Source organism: Perognathus longimembris, chromosome 10 (genome assembly GCF_023159225.1).
Source record: "Perognathus longimembris pacificus isolate PPM17 chromosome 10, ASM2315922v1, whole genome shotgun sequence".
NCBI lineage: Eukaryota > Metazoa > Chordata > Mammalia > Rodentia > Heteromyidae > Perognathus > Perognathus longimembris.
Window position 1 is genome coordinate 33,904,288 of NC_063170.1, and position 23,492 is coordinate 33,927,779.

Sequence of the window (23,492 nt, forward strand, 5' to 3'; positions counted from 1 at the left end):
ACATGAGGGAAAATGTATAAAGATGCAGCAATTTCAACAATGGTTGCGTGGCCCTTGAGAACAACTGAACATAAAGCCAGTGGCTTTCTTCAGTTTAGTTGTAGAATTCATTACTCAAGGTGCTATGCCCTAGAGGATGTTCTTAAATAGTATTTGAGGAGTCTGGGAATTCTAAGGAGATATTTCTGGAGTCTATGCAGTGGATGGATGGGTGATCTTCAGGGATTTCTCATCTTGCCACCCTACTAATTGCAACAGATCCACTGTGGTTTGTTTTCCTTCTACCTGTGTCATGGCGTCCAGAGGTCTTTGGGTGCTGGCTCCTTCAAGTTTGCACCAGGATTTAGCTCATGCCTATATTAATGACTGCCAGATTAATGTTAGAGAGAGAGATGATAACAGGAAAAAGTAAAAGACATTAAAACATTTTACTTGATAGTATACTTCAAAACTAGCATTTAATTGATATTAGTCTCCAAGTCCCTGTTTCCTTATTGGGTATCAGCCATGTGCTGCCCTTGAGCCTCAGAGACCTCTTATGGTTCTTGCTAAGATCCCTACATTTCAGAATCAGCAATACCACATCTAACACGCCTCATACATAGGGTCTGTCAGACTTCTCATCTGCTTCATCTTCCCCTGCCTCCAGTTAGAGAACAATCCCCAGCATTTAAAATGGATATATGGGGCAAGCACTGGTGGTTTATACTTATAATCCAAGCTACTGAGGAGGATGAGATCTGAGGATCATGGTCTGAAGCCAGCCTGGGCAAGAAAGTCTGTGAGACTCTTATTTCCATTAAACATGAACCACTGGGAAACTTGGAAGTGGAGCTGTGGAGCAAAGTGGTAAAGCACTAGCCTTGAGCAAAAAAGCTCAGAGACAGGGCCCAGGCCCTGAGTTCAAGCCCCACACTGACAAGAAGAAAAAAAAAAGAAAAAGAAAAAAGAAAAAGGTATATGTGATTAAAGGTATATGTGATTATATTGGATAATCTAGGTGGTTCCAATTTAATCTCTTGATTTTAATGTCTACAAACTTAATTGCATATAATATAACATATTCAGTCTTTGAAAATAGGACATAGACATCATTGATAGGGGGTTTATTCTGACTAATACAATCCACTTTTAGCTCTGAAATATTCACCTTCCTCTTAAATTAAAAAAAAAAAAAGTGTCCATTCCAATTCCAAGACTTCTCAGGGCCACCATTATGGTACCAACTCAAAGTAAAAAGAAATCTCATCTAACGATCATCAATTCAAAATCCATCATCTAAATGATTTATGTAGGGAAGAGGCCCTGAGAATAATCTATAACTAAATTACTAGAGGTACAATTCCTTTCATCAGTGGGATTGTAAAAAGATAGTCGTGTGGTAGACATTGAAGACAAATGCAGTTCTGAAGTCCAACTGAGAGTCTTGTGAGCCTGCTTTGTGGTTCTTGGCTTTCTACTGGAAGCCTGTAGTTTGCAGTATTCCTGGTTCTGAGTTCAGATGAGACCAGGCATGGACACTGCACACAGTGAGGACTAGTGTTGAGAATAATGACTTGTTTAATAAGAAAGACTTTGGACTAGAAAGCACTCATGGCTGGAGGAATCCAGTGTTTTGTTAAGTCCCCAAGTGAGCAGAACTACTCCAGTGTACTTAATTAGGTTCATTTCAACTCAGAAAGTATCGGAGCCCAACTGAGGCATCTGGTAGAGGAGAAGTAGTTGAAGATTAACCATCCACCGTCTGTATTTCTGCGAAGCTGACCATAGCCTTCCTTTGTCATCAAATGTACTGCACTTTCAGTAAATGTTTTTTTTTAATATATTAAAAAAATTTAAACTGACTTAGGCTCTTTCTTTCCCAGCACATATTGTTCAAAACTTGTTGATTCTTACAAGAGAACAAAGGAGCAAACCAGATGTCAGATACAGTTACCTATTAAAATTCTGGGTATTTTCAGAGCATGAAGAAACTACAAATAGCAGTATAAACCAAGTGCTATGTTAGTACTTAAAGGTGTGAGCTTAGGTATCAGATAGGCCTTGGCCACAGTCTCAAGTGTTACTAGCTCTGTGATCTTGGGTGTGTTATTTAGCTCTCTGAATCAGATTGTGTCTTTCCCTTAGGGGTGGTAACTCCTCCTTAGGAATGCACTTATGTACTCAATTTTTCATTACCCGAGTTTCTTGAGGATTGGGATAATGTTACATTTTTTTTCTAACTTTACCATATCTACATATATTAGGTGTTAATAATTACTGAATTAAATAATTGCAGGCTTTTTTCTATGGTATTATAGTACAAGTTAACAATTATTTGAAACGACATTATCATTTTGTTAGTTGCTATAGTTCCCAGTGTTGGGATCTGGACGATCCCTTTCTCCCCAAATTCTCGGGGAAAATGGTCCAAACCTCAAAAAACTACGAGAGAGCACTCGACCTTATCTTCTGCCCGCAGAAGGTGAGGGCGTGCTCTCGCTGGGCTGCGTTTAGCCGAGGAGAGTGAACTACTGAAGTCCCCCGTCCCTGCCCCTTCTCACATGTCGGCGATCGGCGCAGAGAAAGAAAGACTCCAGGGAGACGGTCTGAGGTTATGAACCGAACTCACCGCCCACAGGGCGGGGGAAGGCTTTTATTATGGTGGGGAAGGCGGGAAGGTAGGCTTCGCTAATTGGCTGAGCTGGGCTGTCTCAGCCAGAGTGGCATCTTGGGACTCCCCCCATGGGCTGATGTCCCACCCCAATAGGACCGACCGCCCCTGGGCACTGGCTGCGCCATCTTGGAGGCATCCACGTGGACCTGAGATGAGACGGGAGGCAGGCCAAGCCAGAACTACTCTTTCCGGTTCCGGACCGGGAGGCATAGGAGTGGCTTCCGGCCATTCGGTCCCAGGGCGGGAGGAATGGTGGTCGATCGGGGACCGCCCCTCTACGTATCCGGCCAGCATCCCCACACCCAGTATCACAATATGTAAAGGACAGACAAATCTGTGATAAAAATTTTTAATGCAAATTTAGGAGAAAAATAGTTTTCTGTAGGAAATGTGTGTATAATAAACATGTTTAGGTTGTGATTCAGCCTGAATGATCTTAGGCTCCCAAATGTGATGTGTGTGTGTGTGTGTGTGTGTGTGTGTGTGTCTGTGTGTGTGATAACTAATAATTTATCAGTAATGTCATATCATACTAATTATTTCTATAGAAGGTATTTCCCTGTCTTTAGAATTTGGAGATTTTACATACCAGATCAAAGTCTTTTTGAGGATCTGTATGATTTCATTTAGTGTGTCTTTTCTTCATCCATTAGCTTTTGAACCTCATTTTCCAAATTTTCTTCATTACTCTGTCTATTCCATCAACACGGGATGACTTCCTGCTTACTGAATCCTCTTAACAATTTGTCATGAGCTCTGTTGTGTGTAGATACACAGCATCATAAGTTTGTGAAGGTAGGGATTCTCTGTGTATTTTACCTAGCCTCTAGTACACCTTTAGTAAACATGTCTTTGAATTATTCAGTCAAGTCTAGTAGCAATGTATTAGTGGTTACCTGTATCAGAATGCAGAATAAATAAGAGTGGAAGTCAGTCTGACTGGTTGTACCTCTGGTACCCTTTCAGGAACACTGATCACCATTCAAGAGCAACAATAGTCATTAAGGATAGGCTTTAGTTTGTGACATAAATGTCAATGTCACAAACTTTTCTTATCCTTACCACCCCATGAGATATTAATGGTGTCACTGGAGCAAACAGGAGCAGAGAAAATTCAGCAACTTAAGTGACTTAATTTCTTGCTTTTTAAAATTTCTTGCTTTATTATTATTATTTATTGTGTGTGGAAAAGAATGTATCCTACATTACTTCTGCCTCCGGAATACATTTTAGGTGTTCCTTGGTCATCTGTATGTGATCAGTCTTTAAATATTCCATAGAGTCTTGAAATAGATCTATAGATCTGATTTTTAGTGTAATTGTTGACTGAGTCAGCCATAATTACTTTCATTTGAATATTTAGGCTATTTTTGATGCTTGATGGATAGAGATTGAAAATGTTGAGAAGGATTTTAATATAGTTGATTCATTATCTGTGGGAAATTATTTCTAGACCCTCTCCTCAAAAGTAGCAGATACCTCACAAGAGCCCAGTAGCTATACCCTTATGATCACATAAGATGATGCTAAGTGAAATCAACTCCATGTTATGGAAACGATTGTTATATCACAGTTGTAACTACTTTCAACATCCCATCTGTATCTGTAGCTTCTATTATTGATGATGTTCTTGTATCACCTTCCTGTGGTTGTACCTACACTATCTCTGTAATCTTATCTGAGTATATTGGAAACCATGTATACTGGTATTAGAAGTAGGAAATTGAAAGGGAATACCAAAATTGAGAGACACAGGGTAAAAAAAGACAAACAACTACAAAAGCAACACTTGCAATACTGTTTGGTGTAAGTGAATTGAACACTTTAGGGGGGGAAAGGGAAAGTGGGAGGAGGGAGGGGGGTATGAGGGACAAGGTAACAAACAGTACAAGAAATGTATCCAGTGCCTAACATATGAAACTGTAACCTCTCTGTACATCAGTTTGATAATAAAAATTTGGAAAAAAATAGCAGATCCCATGGATAGTTTCACAATGGTACAATATTTCATACAATCTGCACTCACCCTCTAGTATTCTTTAAACTATCTTTAGATTACCTTACAAATGTAAATGCTACATAAACAGTTGCTATACTGTAAGGGTTTTGATATGTGTTGATTGAATTTAGGGGCGAGAACCTACAGCTAAGGGTGTTGGCAATATTTGAAAGTAACTCTTTTCTATACTTCTGTATGCCTAACCATATTTGACTTTTAAGTTTTAATATGTACTATGGATATCAGAACCATTCAACTGTTACTGAGATAGGTTTCTTTAAATTTTCAAATAGTGAAGAAAAATGTAAGAAATGGAATACTGAAACCAAGGAGATACAGGGAGATGACTACAATGAAAGAAAGTAATTGAGGTATCAGCTTGAAATGTCAGGTCTAAGCCAAACATGGCTGTACATAGTGATCAGCAGTAGATGCTCTGCAGTGACTGCCTAGGACAAATCTATATAGTGCATTTCAGCAGACTTTCTAGAGCAAGTTACTAACTTTTCTTGTTTCACATGAAAAAGAATTATAATGGTACTTATCTATGGAGGTTATTTCAAGAATTAAACATATTAATATTTATAAAATGGTTAGGTATTCCTTAGCATGCATATGTAAGTAAATATTGGCTGTTATCCTTTACCTCAGATTCATTTTGATCAAAAGTACTGCAGAACTTTCAGAACTTTTGATTAAAACGGAAATTCAAATGTTTATGGACTTCAACCAAGGTGAGGACACAAAGTACCAGCTCCTTTGGGACACAGCAAAGGCAGTACTCAGAGGAAAATTTATATCTCTGAGTACATACATCAACAAACTGGAGAAACAGCAACTCAGTAATTTAAGGAAGCACCTTAATTTTCTGGAGAGAGAACAGGAAGGCAAACCTCAAGTCAATAGATGGAAGCAAATAATTAAAATCAAATCAGAATTAAATCAATTAGAGACAAAAAAAAAAACCATCGAAAGAATCAACAAAACAAAGAGTTGGTTCTTTGAAAAAATCAACAAGATAGACAGACCCCTGGCAAACCTGACCAAAAAACGAAGGCAGCACACTCAAATAAACAAGATAAGAGATGAAACAGGTAGCATCACCACAGAAACAACCGAAATTCAGAAAATAATAAGGGACTATTTTGCAAACCTTTATGCCAACAAATTCGAGAACTTGGAAGAAATGGATGATTTCCTAGAAAAAATTGATACCCCCAAACTCAACCATGAAGATTTAAACCTTCTAAACCGACCCTATCCAGTATTGAAATAGAAACGGCAATAAATGATCTCCCATCCAAGTGTTTATTGAATACTTAATCTTGCAGGTACTGTACTATTTTCTGGGTATATAATAGACATAGGAAGTTCTTATGTTCATGGAATTTACTTTTCAGCATGGGCACAAATCACTGACTGATATGCAGTTGTACAGAATTAATATAAAATTTCAGCCATATTCAAGGATATAAACAAGATACATACTATGAAGCTAGGGTACATAGACTAGTGTGAAGAGTCAGCTAGTATCCCTTGTGATGTCTGCATAACCTTCTTTTTCTCCAATCCCCAGGCAACATTTCGGGAAGCCAAGTCAACCTCACATTCATATGCAAAGTCATCTCAGTACTGTTTTCACTCTGCTTCCCCTGTCTGAGACTCTCCTTTCTCTTATCAGGGTATCCCAAGTTATTCCAATTAGGTGAGCTAGTTTATTTAGCTCTGTTTTGTCACCATACTGCAGAACTACAGCTGGAATAATTCTATAAGAGCATGACTTGTCACATTGTTTTCCTTCCTTAGATGTTTGAGAAGCATCTGTCTCACTTCTCTCAAGAAAACTTCTCCCAAGTGGAATCCAAATATGAATAAGGGCCCATCCTTCCATCTGCACTTATTTGATTATTCTTTTTCCTATCTCCCATGAAGCTCCAGCCACACATTTAGCACTTGGAGTTCACATCACATAAAATAATTGTACAACTTATTTCTCATGTGTTATCTTTCCATTGAAGCTTTCTGTGACTTCTCTATTTGAACTTTCAGTTTTGATTAGACTATACCTACTATATTACATTCCACCTTCTTGGACCTTCCTTCCTTTCCTTCCTTCCTTCCTTCCTTCCTTCCTTCCTTCCTTCCTTCCTTCCTTCCTCCCTCCCTCCCTCCCTCCCTCCCTCCCTCCCTCCCTCCCTCCCTTTCTTCCTTCCTTCCTTCCTTCCGGGGCTTGGCACTCAGGGCCTGAGCACCATCCTTGGCTTCTTTTTGCTCGACTAGCACTCTACCACTTGAGCCACAACGCCCCTTCTGGCTTTTACTATATATGTGGTGCTGAGGAATGGAACCCAGGGCTTCATGTATATGACAAGGCAAGCACTCTACTACTTGGATTATTTTCTTTTTAAAATTATTTTGGTGGGGCCAGGTACAAGTGGCTTACATTTGTAATCCTAGCTACACAGGAGGCTGAGATCTAAGGATTGTGGTTTGAAGTCAGCTCTGGCAGGGAAATCTGTGAGACTCTATTTCCAATGAACCATCCAACAGCCAAAAGTGAAACTCTGGTTGAAATGGTAGAGTACTGGCCTTGAGAATAGTGCTCAGAGACAGCACCCAAGACCTGAGCTCAAGCCCCACGACCAGCATTAAAAAACCCCAACTCATTGACAGTGCCTAGGTCCTGAGTGTAAGCTCTAGCACCTGCACAACAGACAAACAAACAAAACAAAGTCAGGTTAGGAGAGATGATCAAGAATGATGGAAAGGGTTACACGGATCAAGATGCGTTGTACTTATAAACTGACACATTGAATTGAAACCCCTCTGTTGTTACTTTGAATTAAAAAGAAAAGCAGGACTGTGATTTTTGTCTATTGTATAAACTATGTTTATTTTACCCTGTATCAATCATTATTTGACTATATGATTCTTCCATATTTTGATTGAGATATGAATTGCTTTTTTAGATTATAGTGTAGTTATTGTTCTATTGGCTTCAATTTGTAAAAATGACATTTTTCTTTTTTGTCATATTGGAAATTGAACTCAGAACATCTCATGCTTCTAATGCACTTACAACTGTGTTATATCCCAAGATCCATGAGTGACATTTTAGAACATGGCTTCGAGATCTTTGGTACTCCTCCCTTGAGTGTGAATAGGCTTATGACTGCTTTGTTACATACAGTATGGCAGAAATGCTTCTTTAGAACTCACAAAGTTAGATAATAAAAGATCATGCAATATTTTGCTTATTTGTTTAAATTCTTGTTTTGGGGGCCATCACATCTAAATGTAAGAAGTTGTGTCAACACTGTGAAGTAGCCCCAGCACATGGAGAAGCCCTGAGTTGGTGTTGCTTGGGTTGACAGTTCTGTTTGAACCCAGCTCCACATCACTTTCCAGTTAAAGCAGTACACATAGAGTGAAAAACCTTGAATTGGAGCTTCAAGCCCCATTCCAGCCTTCAGACATCATGCCACAGAGATGAGCAATTCCTCATTTACACTTGATAACTTTCACACCTATAATGCATGAGCTCATACATAGTTTAAATGGTGGTGATATAATTTACCCAAGCTGTAATGGTACGTTATATAGGCATGGATGTATAGAGCAGTGGAGAGTACTAGAGAGAGATGGTAATTGCCTTTGGGGGGAAAACTGTTTTGTCAGGCTTCTCTTGGAAGGTGGTGTCCACCCAGATTCCAGTACCAGGAAATGCCATCCCATTAAGCCACTGGAGATTCCATGCTTGGAATTCTAGGTTCATTGCCTGAAGGAGCTGGCTGCTTTAGACCAGTGCTGTGGATTTCTTTCTTTTTCTTCTGCTTTTAAAATTGAGAAGGGGTGTGACTAGAAATACCAGCCAGATACATGCATTTTGAAGTGAGCTACTTAATAAAAACATAGATATTCTCAGATGGAAGGGCATTAGAAACCCTCACATAGAGCTTCTTTTTCTGCATATCAGAGAAGGTGAAAGTGTATTCTCAAGATCTCAGGCTGAAACTGTGAACTCTTGACTCCCAATCTAGTATTCTTTTCTATCAGGAAATGTTTTGTAGCCCGAAGTCTACTTCAAAGGATGCTGAGCCAGCACCTAGGAACCAACAAGAATGGTGTATGGCATTTTGTAGTTATGTGTGCTTATGTTCCCATTTTTGAAGAGAATCCACACTTTGCATTTGATTCTTAGAGATATGTGACCTAGGAAAGTCTGAAGAAGTACTTCTGTGATGTTTTAAGTTAAATCTTGTATTTGACCGTAATTATATGAGAGGATATGAAGTATTCCTGAGCAAATTCATTAATTGTTTCACATTAGTGCACAATGGGCACGTCTGTCAGATGGTTAGGACGAGACCATCTACCAACAGTCCCATCTGGAAAACACCCACATTCTAACATCTCTTTACCAACACCAAAGTCATAAGCAGTAGGTCTCTTGCTGCCATTGATAATAGTATGGAAACAGAGAGATCAAGAAATGTATTCTTTAACTGATTTATGTACCTATCACCTCTTTTGCATTATCTTCATACTAATAAAAAAATCAGAAGACAGAGATCAGGGATTTCAGGTAAATCTTGGGAATTTGGAGGCATAACTTAATATAAGAAGTTTATTTTCCATTCACATTTTCCCCCACAATGTAGCTGTTCAGCAGCCTTTTAAGATGGTCTTTCAGGGTTCCTGGCTCCTCTTATCTTAGGACTCTGCCTTCTTGGCTCTTGGCTCTTGGTCTCTTTCATTTGGTCAGCAAATAATAAAATAAGGGGAGTAAAATGGTAGTTTTGAAGTTTTCACAAAAGGCGAGGTCTTCAATTCTGTGTTCTAACTGGCCAAAAATAAGTCCTTTGATAGAAGGTGGTAGCAGGGCCTTCTTGGCAATACCTCTATGATGTGGAAGAGGAGCACAAATCTTTATGGGGTATGTATTTATCAGAGGCAGAGTGAACATTTTTAGATCTCAGATGTAGATGAACTGTTTTGAGATGGGACTTTCAGACCATCTGTATAGTCTAGACATAGGTTGCAACCCTTTCTTTCCTAACACCTTAGAAATTAAGGTGACCCTCAGAGACTTTAGAATTAGGAAAAGTAGTTAAGAAGAAAATTGCAATCCTTGAGCAATAGATTTTATTCGTTCTTTTTTTTAAGAAGTGGCACATGGTACAGGGCCAAATCTGAATTTGAGCTGGTTTTGTATTATAATAGAAATTGTATAAAAGAAAATCTTGTTTCTGGTTTGTAAAACTATTGTCACAAGTTCAGCTTTTTTATTACATGTCCATCCTTAGCAATGTTCTGGTGTTTGGCAGAAATTACCACAGTACATGCCTTTACCTTTTTATTTTCTTTGTGATCCTTAGTTGTCTCTGGATTATTTTTACTTGTTTTATGCAATCTTAATCTCTTTCCTGAAATTATCTCATAATTATTATCCAGGAATAGGATTGGCTCTGATAAGAAATTATCATTAATTTTATTTCTAGGATTTTTTTTTTTGTCTTTAGGAGATACATTCTTTCTGTGTAGCCCAGGCTGGCTTCATTTTCAGCCTCTTTTTTAAAAACTTATTTAAAAAATTAATTTATTGTCATAGTGATGTATAGAGGGTTTACAGTTTCATACGTAAGGCAGTGAGTACATTTCTTATCAAACTTCTTACCTGCTCCCTCATTTTTCTTCTACCTCTTCCCCCTTTTTCAACTGCCCCCCAAGCTGTATAGTTGGTTTACACCATATTGTCTTGTGGGTTTTTTTTTTTCAAAGAACATTTTTATTTTTTTATTTTTTTCTTATTTATTGTCAAAGTGATGTACAGAGAGGTTACAGTGTCATATGTTAGGCATTGGATACATTTTTTGTACTGTTTATTACCTCCTCCCTCATTCCCCTTTCCCTTCCTCCCCCTTTCCCTCTCCTCCCTGCCCCCCACGAGTTGTTCAGTTGGTTTACACCAAACAGATTTGCAAGTATTGCTTTTGGAGTCATTTGTCTTTTTATCCTGTGTCTCTCGATTTTGGTATTCCCTTTCAGTTTCCTAGTTCTAATACCAGTATATAGAGTTTCCAGTGTACTCAGATAAGATACAGTGATAGTGCAGGTACAACCACAGGAAGGGGATACAAGAGGATCATCAACAATAGAAGCTATGGTTTCACATGGCATGTTGAAAATAATTACAACAGTGATATATCACTCATTTCCATAACATAGAGTTCATTTCACTTAGCATTGTCTTATGCATTCATAGGGGCATAGCTATTAGGCTCTTGTGATCCTCTGCTGTGACTAGCCTAAACCTGTGCTAATTATTCCCTATGAGGGAGACCATAGATTCCATGTTTCTTTGGGTCTGGCTCAATTCACTTAGTATAATTCTTTCCAACTCCTTCCATTTCCTTACGAATGGGGCAATGTCATTCTTTCTCATAGAGGCATAAAATTCTATTGTGTATATGTACCACATTTTCCTGATCCATTTGTCTACTGAGGGGCATCTGGGTTGGTTTCGTATTTCAGCTATGACAAATTTCAAAGAACATTTTTAATAGATCAAAACATCATAGCTCATAGTAGGAAAATTAACCAGAAATATAAAGAACACTAATCAATGAAAACAGTGCAATAAAAATCTGAGCAACAAGTACTTGAAGATGAATTGTACTCATGAACTCACATGTTGAATCAAAACAGCTTTATACAACTACTTAAACATAATTTTCAAAATTATCTTAAAATGTTCAAAAGAAACAAGCTTAGAAATAAAATTTAATATATGTATAGTTACATGAATGTTTGGCAAAGGAAATCTTCTACACTTCATCGCAATAGTGGATCTGAATATTTTACTGTGTTTTGGTATCTTGAGACCTTTTTGCTTTTGTTCTATCTCTTTGCATTTTAATTCTAACACCCGCATATCAGAGAGAGCATACGCCATTTGTCTCTTTGTTCTTGGCTTACTCAGCATGATTTGTTCTAGTTCCATCCATTTTCTAGCAAATGCCATTATTTTGTCTTTTCTAATGGCAGTGTAAAATTCCATTGTATATAGCTACCACATTTTTTGAATCCATTCATTTGTAGTGGAGCATCTGTATTTTTTTCCATATCTTGGCTATTGTGAATAGTGCAGCAATGAACATGAAGGTGCAGGTGTCCTTGTCATGTCCTCATTCCTGTTGTTCAGGATAGATGCCTAGGAGTGGTATGGCTAGGTTGTAGGGTATGTCTGTGTTTAGTTTTTTGAGGAACCTCCAGACTGCTTTCCAGAGTGGTTATACTAGTTTGCATTCCCACCAGCAGTGTAGTAGGGTTCCTCTTTTACCACATCCCCACCAGAATTCAGAATATAGGCCATTTTTACTGGGGTAAGGTGGTAGCTCCGTGTTGTTTTTATTTGCATTTCCAATTTCTGCCTTTTGAGTCCTAGGATTACAGTAATGTACTACATGTCTGGCTGTCTCAGTCTTTTTTTCAACGATGACTTTGCTGCCACCTGGTATTAGCAGTGGTGATCTATAAAATGTATTTCTCCTACCACTGAAGACACAACAATGACGAATGAGTTAATATCCATTTTCTACTATGGGAAACTTTTTCTTTTTTTTTCCAATGTCTTCAATAATTTTGGAAGTAGTATTGAGTGTTAAGTAGGTTGAAATCCACATAGGATTCGTCCCTTGGTTTACTGGAATTGGATTGTTGTGCCCCACATTGGCTGAATCATAGGAATTTGTTTTACCATTTAATGTTGTGAGTTAAGTATATAAACTCACAGTTAAATAAACTATATTAAAACTGATCTTGAGTTTGTAACACTTGTGGTATGTGTCATAGAAAATACACAATGAGTACATTGAGATGCTACTATATTACACTTCCTGTATGAGTAAGTTTTCCATTGCTATAAGAAAATGCTGTGTGCATACGATAATATAAAATGATAATTATCAAAATGAACTCCAGGAAATGGAGGCAAGAGGCTTTTTATTTTACAGTAAAAACCATACACTGTTTGTGGCTCTTTTTTCCTTTTCTTTTTTTTTCTTTGCTTTTCCCCCTTTTGTCCATGTTGTTGATTTCTGTACCTTTTTCCCTGTATATAAGTTAATCTGATTTGATGAGGGGAGAGAGAAGTACAGAAATGGACCAAGGGGAAAAATGAAAGACAAAAGAAATAATTGCATACAGTACACTAAGAAAACAAAACAATAAAAGACCTCTTGTTTCCATATCGTATAGTTCAATTCAATTATCATCATTTTATAAGGTCATATGCACATAGCTATTGAGCTATTGTGATCCTCTGCTAGACCTATCTTAGAGTTATACTAATTATTACAAATGAGGCAAACCAGGCATTCTATGTTTCTTTGAGTATGGCTTACTTCACTTAATATGATTTTTCCCCAAGTCTTTCTGTTTTCCTATGAATTGGGAGATGTCATCCTTCCTTATAGAAGCATAGAATTCCATTGTGTATATATACCTCATTTTCTTGATCCATTCATCCACTGAGGGGCAAATGGGTTGATTCCATGTCTTGACTATGGTAACTACTGCTGCAATGAACATGGTTGTGCTGGTAGCTTCTGTATTGTCCAATCTATTGTCAAGACTTCCTACTTTGGTTTTCACTTCTACCTTTTTATTGGTCATTTTTGATGGCTTCAATTTCTTCATTGATGCTCTGTTTTAGATTTTGTATGGACTTCTTTACTTTCTTGATTTGATTTTCAGTATTCTCAAATTATTTAGCTGAGTTCATATATTTTCATTGGACTCTCTTTCCTCCTGCTGAAATTCATTCAGCTTGTTGTTTGCAGATTCCATGAATTCATCTATTAATCTTTGGTTAGCCTCATCAAGCTCACCCATAGTCATGTGCAGACCTTCAATATTTTCATTCAGGATATTTACCAGTAATATTTGTCGAGCTTTTGTGAACTGTTCTCTAGGTTTTTAATTGACTGTTCATTTCCTGTTTATTTTTGTTGAGGTTCCTTGACTTGCCATTTTTCCTGTGTTTCTATGTTCTGCCCATTTGGAAAGGAAAGGCACTCTAATACTACAACAGAACACAATTTTAAGACAGGAACTGACCCAAAGCTCTGTAGTTGCACAGACTTTAAAGGTTCCAAATTGTAGGTAGGTATTCACCTATGTACCTCTACTTTTCTTTGTTTGGGAACCTGTGTTGTGCTTCATAAGTGGGGACTATATATATAGTTTGACCAGTGAACAAATCTGTTGTGAACAATAGATAGATCTGTACATAAGGGATAACACAATAAGCCATTTAGACACAGTCAAAATGCATACAAATATGTCCTAGCTCATAGACAAACAAATAGGGATTAGTGGACAAAAGAAAATGAAGAAGGAGTGAAGGACCAGAAGTAAAGAAAAATGGGTGAGGGTGAATTTAAAATAAAGATTAAGAAATATAGTGAAAAATAGAGAGAGGGACAAATAAGAACAAGGAATATAGAAAAGGAAAGGAACAGGAGGAAGAATACTAGGACCTAAATTCAGAAAAAAAATTAAGAGGAAAATTTTAGAAACTGCATAAAATCATTATTGTAAAATTAAAAATACTAAGATTGATTGTGAAATAGAAAATTGAGTAATCAATATTCTAGCATGAATTAAGTATGCATACAATTAAAAAGGAAGCCTAGTAATCACTGGAGGCTATATATATATATATATATTTTTTTTTTTTTTTTTTTTTGCCAGTCCTGGGGCTTGGACTCAGGGCCTGAGCACTGTCCCTGGCTTCTTTTTGCTCAAGGCTAGCACTCTGCCACTTGAGCCACAGCGCCACTTCTGGCCGTTTTCTAGATATGTGGTGCTGGAGAATAGAACCCAGGGCTTCATGTATATGAGGCAAGCTCTCTTGCCACTAGGTCATATTCCCAGCCCTGGAGGCTGTATATTTAGGCCTAAACAAGAATAGCAATGAAGGAAAGAAAAGAAACAGGAAGAGCAGGAGGAGGAGGAGCAGGACAAGAAGAAAGAAGAGGAGGATGAGGAGAAGATGAAGAAGAAGATGAAGGAAGAGGAGGAGGAGGAGGAGGAGGATGAGGAGGAGGAGGAGGAGGAGGAGGAGGAGGAGGAGGAGGAGGAGGAGGAGGAGGAACTCTTTGTTTGAGCGACTTTGTGTCTCCTTGAAGTCCACTCTCCAAGCTTGATGGAGCCTTTGATTTCCTGTAGTATTCAGTTTTCCTTGCAGCCAGTTAATGTGGTTGGATTCTCAAATCAGTATGTTCGAGTGGGCAAAGAAAGTTCTGCCTTCTAAGCTTAGTGTCTTTGTACCCTGGTCTTTGTTGGCTGTGCCTGCCTTGGAGAATGCCGCTCCCCCTGGGAGAAGCTTCCTTTACCTGTGTGGGGCTACCTTTCCTTGGGTGGAACTGACTCTCAGTGGTCAGGTTCCTTTGCCCTGTTGAGAAATGGCACTGCAGTCACTGCTTCTCAGTCCTGAGTTACCTGCTAGCTGCTCTTGCAGGCTCTATGCAGTATCAAAGGTGGATTTCTTCTTGTGTGGAGGAAGGGCTGCCTACCAGCAGCTGTTCTGTGAGAAGCAGTGTGTATGTCTTTTGTGGAATTCTCACACTTTCTCTTGGTGTTTCCTTCACGATCTGTGCCCATCTGTGGCCAGCAGGATGTGGATTTCTGCTCTTATTCATCCAGTTAACACCGAAGGTGAGTGAAAAGCCGTGTGCACGCTGGCTCTGCTGCCTTTGTCCTTGCTCTTTTTGGGTATAGCCATAGCTGAGGCTACCAGCAGCCGTATGTACTCAAGTTTGTCTTAAGCAGGCTGCCTGTATTTTTCCTCTCTGACCAAAATCTCTGTACAATTACATCTCACTTGGTGAGACTCTCAAGATGTGGAGAGAACTCAGTCCCCAGCTGCACCTCCACCATCTTCCTGTCTTGTCCTTCTATCTCTCTTTAGAAAATAGGTTCAATACTCTTGACTCCAAAATGAAAATATTTTGAATACGTAGTTTTGCTGATTTGTGTCACTAATGACTTTGAAGTGAAAATATGTTTCTCAGACTCTTGAGCCTACATGAATAGCAGTAATCTCCCAGTTCTGGTACCTGGCAACATGCATCATGGTGTGACCAGATGTCTTAAGCTACTGGCATAAAGGACAATGGACAGGATATGGATAGTCAGCTAAATGCTTATCTATCTTGTCCTGGATAGGCTGCCTTACATCAGTATACACTGTCTTTCAGAACTGATAGTAGAAGGTAGTGATGGAAGAAGTAAAATTTTCATGCCTTTATAATACCTTTTCCTATATTTTTAACTTATTTTTAAATTTTACATCTTTCTGATCCAGTATTTCTAAAATTGTAGAGACACTCTGTATTGACTGAATTGATTTTTACAGAAGTAGGTTATGAGATTCTTCCATAAACTACCTTGTATCTTGGACATGGTATGAGCCCTGTGTTTATTCCTGTTGTGCCCACTCTCATAAAACATGTACTTCTGAAGAAAATGAAAATATTACCTTTATCTCTTCTCTCTGACAAGACAACTTTCCAAATTCTTCAAAGTATTTTGAAAAGTGGCACACAAAAAGCTAATCTTTAAGCTTAAAATTATAATTATGCTATGTGCTTTTATTTTTTAATGAAGTCTTACTATGCATCCAAGGCTGGTCTGGAGCAACTCACTAAGTAGCCCAGGCTGGCTTTGAACTCATGAGCCTATATTATGGCCTTGAACTCGTGATTTTCTTTCCTCAGCCTTCTCTACATGTTTATATTCTAGGTATGTGCCACCATGCCCAGTGCATGTCTTTCTGTTTATCTAAAGAAATATTGAAATTAACAACGATAAACCACTTATTTCCATAACTTGGAGTTCATTTTGCTTAACATCATTTTATGTGTTCATATGTACATTGATATTGAGCTATTGTGATCTGCTAGGACTATCCTATACATGTACTAATTGCTACCAATGAGGGAAACCATAGAGTCCATGTTTCTTTGGGTCTGGCTCACTTCACTTAGTATGATTTTTTCCAAATCCTTCCATTTCCTTATGACTGTGTCAATGTCATTCTTTCTGACAGTAGCATAGAATTCCATTGTGTATATGTACCAGATTTTTTTTATCCATTCATTTACTGAGGGGCATCTAGGTTGGTTCCATATTTTAACGATGACAAATTTCACTGCAATGAACATGGTTGTGCTTGTGGCTTTAGTGTGGTCTTGCTTGTAATCTTTTGGGTAGATGCCAGAAGTGGTACTGCTGAGTCATAGGGGAGCTCTATGTTTAGCCTTTTGAGGAACCTCCATACTGCTTTCCAGAGTGGTTGAACAAGTTTACACTCCCATCAACAGTGTAGTAGGATTCCTTTTTGGCCACATCCCCTCCAGCATCTGTTATTCATTTTCTTAATAGCCATTCTTACTGGGGTGAGGTGGAATCTCAGTGTTGATTTGTGTTTCTTTTATGGGCACTGATGTTAAGCTTATTTTCAACATAGCATATGAAATTATGCACTTTTTCTTTTGTCTTTTTTTCCCATGGTTTTACCCCTGATATCAGTGTAACTGATTTTGGTACCCTGGATATTGTATATACATGTATTGGAATTAGGGAAGGGAAAAGGAATACCAAAATTGAGAGACAAAGGATACAAAGACAAACCAAGGCAATGCCAACTGTCTAAGTCATGGGGGAGGGGGCGTGGTAATGAGGATGGGGAAGTTGAGAGGAAAATGAGGGAGGATGTTACAAGTAGGAGAAGAAATGTTTGCACTGCTTTACATATGAAACTGTAACCCCTTTGTACGTCACTTTGACAATAAAGAAATGAAAAAATATTGTTGCCATATGCAGTGGTATAGACCTGTAATCCCAACTCCTTAGGAAGTGGAAGTAGGAAGAGTGTAGCCCAAGGCCAGACCACCAAAAAAGTACAAGACTATCAAACAGAAACAAAAAGGCTGGGGATGTGGCTTGAGTAGTGGAGCCAAGCTCAAGGTACTGTATCTGGACCCCAGTTCAGACCTCAAAGTCCTCCAAAAACAGAGAAAGAGAGAGGAGAGACAGGAGAAAGGAGAGAGAGAGTTAGAGAAAGGAGAGAGAGAGAGAGTTAGAGAAAGAAGAAATATTCATTATTGTAGAAGAATTCTTGGGTCCACCTCTGGCTTTGAACATTTTTGTCTCTCCTCCAGTATTATTGATAATAATGCCAATTTTAATTTCTTGGCATCATGATGAATCAAAATATCACCTACAGATGTGATTTCGGCAAGAACCCAAAATGTAAATTCAGAAGCAAGAGATTTACAGATCACTCCAAAATGTGTCACAGTTAAACTGAAATGGTTTTGAATTGCTCATTTGAAACCTAGCTTTGTAGCAAAATGCCATGCATGCCGTGGATTTGCAACCACATTAGTCATTTTCTTTCCTCTGTTTCCTTGCTGTGTTTGTGTTGGTAGCACAGAGTAATGTAATTTAGTAAATTATGATTTGATGGCTGGGCATCAGCCCCAGTGTTGAGCAGTATTTGGACTATGATTACTTGCTGGCTTTGTCACAGTTGACATTAATTATTGATGGGAGTTTCAGAAATAGCGCATGTGCCAGGAGTGTTTCACTGGAACGCAGGCTGCAGGCAGGAGGGATGCTAAAGAGTGTGGGGGAAGAAGCACCTGTGGCTTGTTTATGTCTGTGCACTGGGAACCTGGGCTGTGTGGTAGCTGTATAAAGGTCATGGTGTATATGGAAGGATGAATCGTCAGGCTTATTTCTATCGTGTTCCTCCCCAGGAATTGCATCGAAGAAGCCAACTCCAGCCTGAGCCAGCCAAGACGAAAGCTCTCCAGACTGTCATTGAAATGAAGGTAGGAGCTGAGAACATTTGTCAAAAACAGCTGTGCTTGCTACTTTGTCCTAACTTGATGGTGCCTAACAGGTGAAATGAACCTTGTGCTTCTCTGTAAGCACCTTGGTGGGTACTTGGCTTCTGGATCCCTTTGCTTTCCTGAGTATATTTAATTTATTATCCTTTTAATTAGGATGCTTTTTTCTAGGTAAAATAACAAAGGGCTCCAGTATCCCTTGTTTGAAAGAAGCTGGGACCATTTCCATAGTATGTCCAGTTTCTATAACCCTAAGATAGATGCTTTACATGTACTGTATAGGTATTTTCTTTTGAAAGTAGAATTTCACATTGCAATGAAAAGACAACTTTGAGAAACTAGGATTTGTCAAAAGGAAGTTATTTTAGATACATAGGATTCACTAAATAATGACTATCAACGATTTACTTTTCAAAGTATCATGCTTTCTTTTAACTCCAGTATTTTCTCCTGAGGCAGTAGAGGTAATGATAATTTATTAAATACAAAGTATTGAGGTAACATAGGAAGGTATAGAGATAAACTACAAAAGAAGACCAAAACATCCTTCTGTGTAGACTTATAGCATATAAAAAAATGTGGTCAGTGGTGATGGCCAATCTCTTATGTATGATTAGTAGCAGATCATTGCTGATATTTAGAAATTTGAAGTCTTTTTATGTTCATAGTTTTATTATTTTTGGCAGAAGGAAACAAATGATAAAATATTTAGTTTAAGAATAATTTTTATTTAAATTGTTCTGTTAAGAAACATGTTTTCTAATGGCAATGACTGCAGTGTGAAAACTGTACACTTGTGTTCAGCACTCACACATGGCTGGATACTGTCAGCCTAGGAGAGAATTTCCAGGCTCACTCATGAGATAATGATTTTTCTTTCTTGCTACACATGATTCTGAGTTGTCTGCCAAAAAATCCCTACTCTCTAGAAAAAAGGAAACTAATAAGAACTATTGGATTCTTGGCATGTACATTTCTGAGTAGGGATTTTGTTTCCGCAGTCAATGACAGTATCTTCATCCAAGTGGACTTTTTGGGGGGCTTAGGAGGAGAAAATTTAGAACACTAACTTTAAAGTATATTCTACAATTGAGATTCCAAGTATCAAGACACTTATAATGTATTTCTAGTAAACTGGTTAAGGAAATATCATTTGAAGAGACCAAATACTAGTAGTATTAAAATAACTTGTTAATACTAGCTTGCTAATTGTTTGGAGTCTATATAATTTCACCTTATTTTGAAAGAATAAAACCCACCTTACTCCATCTTTGGGGAGCAGTGGTTTGTAACTGAGATTTTTTTTTCTTCATTTCATATTTCAACTAAGTCTGAAACTTGGTTTAGGCTTAAAGTAAGAAAAAGAAGTAAAGGAAAAAGGGAAAAAAAGGAAGGAGGATAAAATATATATTTTTTATTCTGCAAAGGATAGTTCAGTTCCCCTTCCATTAGAACCTTCCCAGGTCTTATCACATGTAGTAATAATGAATAGGAAGTATGCAACATGCATTTCCAAATCATATCTTTCTTTAAAATGAAGGAAAATGTATTCTAGAAGTCTTTGGAGATGTCCAAAGCATCTCCCCTAATGTGATAGATATTTTCTTGTTGAGTGTATATTAAAAAACTACTTGCTTTTTTTGTGACATTTTGCAGTAGGATGTGTGTTTGATTCTAGTTTCCTGTTTCTAGCATCATGTCTTAAACTTAAATAAGTGCAAACACTCAAATAGGCATAAATACATAACTATTAATGCAAATTCACATATATAATTTCTCTATAAATTGAGCTGAGAATTTCTTTTGTGCATGCCAAGATGCTGATTCGTAGGCATAGGGAACTTTGGGGGAACAAGGGGAGATCAATACTTTTATCAGGACTCTGAGCCTGAGTTTTTTTTTTTGTTTGTTTGTTTTGTTTTGTATTTTGATACCTACTAATTTGCCAAATCACTGCATATATTTTGTTCATGGAGCATTCTAAGCCTTATTAGAATTTGTACTCCAGCACATCTAATTTTAGTTATAGAGGCAGCTGGTGGAGGGTCATCTTCCTGGCTGTGTGTACACTGTGACAGAGGCTGCATTCTCATCTCATCTTTCTACTTGTTGCTTGCTTCTTAGAGAAACTGAGGGTGAACTTGTGAACCAACGTTAGCTTCATGCCCATTCTTTACATCAATTCAAGGGAAGTGCTGTGAAAGTCTGTAAAATGACACCTAAATTCAAGCACATTTAGAACTATAGGCCATAGCTCTGTTAGAGCTGTATGTACATATGTATACATGCAGAGTTTAGAATATATCTGTATGGGATAAACATTGGGGTAACCATAACTGCCTGTATTAGACACACATCAGATTTCCTACCAGCCAACTGAGTCAGGGGACTGAAATTACCTGAGTGAAAAAGAAAGGAAGCAAGTGAGTAAAGCTATTTATAATTTATCTTCTTTCAGGACTCTCCAAGTTTTAAATTTGATCCCAATTTGATCTGGCAGGTATGTTCCATGTTTGCATCTAGGACATGCTGTGTGCTTCTCAGAGAATTTAGTTTCTTTTAGATAGTATTATTCCCCACCTTTTCTTGACCTTTGTGGCTAAAGATCCTTTACTAAGCTCCTCCCTTCTAGTCTTATGGAGAACTGCTAATAAGACCAGCATTCTAATGCTTGCTTTTAAAATACTCTTTAGTTAGGTTAATTCCTTTAAAAGAGTGTATTTTCAATTTTTTTTTTTTTGCCAGTCCTGGGCCTTGAACTCAGGGCCTGAGCACTGTCCCTGGCTTCTTTTTGCTCAAGGCTAGCACTCTGCCACTTGAGTCACAGCACCACTTCTGACCATTTTCTGTATATGTGGTGCTGGGGAATCGAACCCAGGGCTTCATGTATAAGAGGCAAGTGCTCTTGCCACTAGGCCATATCCCCAGCCCCTCAAAATTATTTTTTGTTATAAATCTGACATAACATGAATATGATATCTAAAAGTTTAATTTTCTTTACTATAGTTCATTCACTTTTTAAAAGAAAATTAATTATACTAATGGCAGTATTTGTTATACAGTCTCAAGACTTTTTCTTTGTTTGCACTTCCAAGTGAATGAAAATCTAATTCAGAATGGCTAAAGCAGAAACAAAATTTATTGGCTTACTTAACTGGAAACAAAGCAGGGAATTGCCTCAAGCATTGCTTGACCTAAGACTCAAACATTATTAGCATGTCTCATTTTCTCTCATTCTACTTTTATCTTGACTTCCTTGTGTGAGCTCTATTTTCAAACAGCCTCTACCTGTCTGCCTGAGCAAGATGGCTGCAAAACAACCACAGAAAGAAGGACTAGGAGAATGTTGTTTTCCAAGAAATACAAAGCTCTAACCAATACTAAAGTAATTGATAATTATTGAGCATAAAACATCACTCCAAACTTAAGTCTACTTGTAAAAAAAAAAAAAGTAAGGAGTTTCCCTAGTTCTTTCTCCATTATTATATTGATTGAATCTCGTTCATCAAGAAAAACAACTTTTCCCTAGCACAGCAGAAATTATCCACTTTTTACAGAATTTATCAAATGTACCATACATTAGTTTCATAGGGTCTTAGCAAGAGTTTCAGAAAATACACTTTATCTGTTGAACTTGTTAATAACTAAAATGAATTAAGAAACAGCAGGTATAATGTCAATCAGAGACAGTATTTCTGTTGGCAGCTGACATGAGGATTATAGGTATTTGGCTTTGTGATTACATGGTGAGCTCAGGCATCCATGTGCTATGCGATATCTCTCTTAAATAATATTTGTTCCCATCATGCATTTAAAAAATAGGAATTGAATTAGGAGCATTGCAAAATGTAAGTCTGAGCTGACTAAGTTGAAGTATAGTGCTGCTCATGAAAAAAATATGGCTTTGTGTTTAGGTAACTACAATAGGGAGGTTGAATTTTTATTAATCAAAACTAAATTCTATGCCTTGTCTTTGTGCTCAGATAGATGACTGCTCTTTCTGTGTTTTGTTTTGACTATACAGTGTTTTGAATTTGGGGCCTTGCACTTGCCAAGCAGGTGCTCTACCATTTGAGACACACCACCAGCCTCACTTTACGCTGAGCCAACTTGGACTGTGATCTTCTTACTTTTGCTTTCCTTTTTGTGGGATGACAGGCACATACATACCACTGCACACAATCATTGTGTTTCTCCCATAGATTGAATAACAAATGTGTGCCATCATGCCCAGGCATTAGTTGAGACAGTTTGTTGGACTTTTGTGCCTAGCTGACTTTGAACTACAGTCCTCTGATCTCTGCCTCCCAAATAGATAGATTTACAGGACTGACCTCTTTTGCATGTGGTTAGCCTGAATTTGAATTAAGTTTCCCCTAAAGGGGTTTTTAGTGCTTGGTTGTCTTTAGGCTTCCATTCTATATGGCATGGGAGTATTGCAACATTGTAAAGTCATGAGCTACTTGGCAACTTTCCTAAGGTCATACAGCAAGGGAGGGAGAGAGTTGAAATATAAGATTGGTTATAGAACCCAAACCAATAACCCTCATGAACTTATTGGAGTCCTGGGGTTTAGTCAAAGATGGTATGGTAGCTGCCATGTTTCTTTGGGCTCTAGGTTCTACTTCGGTTTATTCATTCATCTTTGAGTTTTATGTCTCAATTATTTCTTTGTCCAGAATGGCATGTTCATAGAAAATGTGTATTGAAACCAGTTCTATAGTGAAATCGTAATTATGGCTTTTAGGCCTTGAGAACATGGTCCACTGGAGATATTATTGTTCAGTGACAGAATACTTGCTTAGCATTCATAAAGCCCTGCTTAGATCCTCAACATACAAACATATAGCAAAACAAATAACATGTCCCTGTTACTTTTTGTGAACCGTAGACAATAATAACAGTATTGAAAGCA

At 37.9% G+C, this 23,492-nt stretch overlaps 1 protein-coding gene across 8 annotated transcripts in view; it reads left to right on the forward strand.

The window, feature by feature from the left end:
- Erc2 (ELKS/RAB6-interacting/CAST family member 2) overlaps positions 1-23,492 on the forward strand; it is a 973,754-nt gene that overhangs the window by 263,964 nt on the left and 686,298 nt on the right. For all 8 annotated transcript variants that reach the window (XR_007212331.1, XM_048355798.1, XM_048355799.1 and 5 more), the window contains exon 4: positions 18,485-18,559. Coding sequence is in view for 7 of the 8 variants with exons in the window: in XM_048355798.1 (XP_048211755.1) it covers positions 18,485-18,559 (75 nt within the window). In the remaining variant the exon portion in view is untranslated. The remainder of the gene's footprint in view (positions 1-18,484; positions 18,560-23,492) is intronic.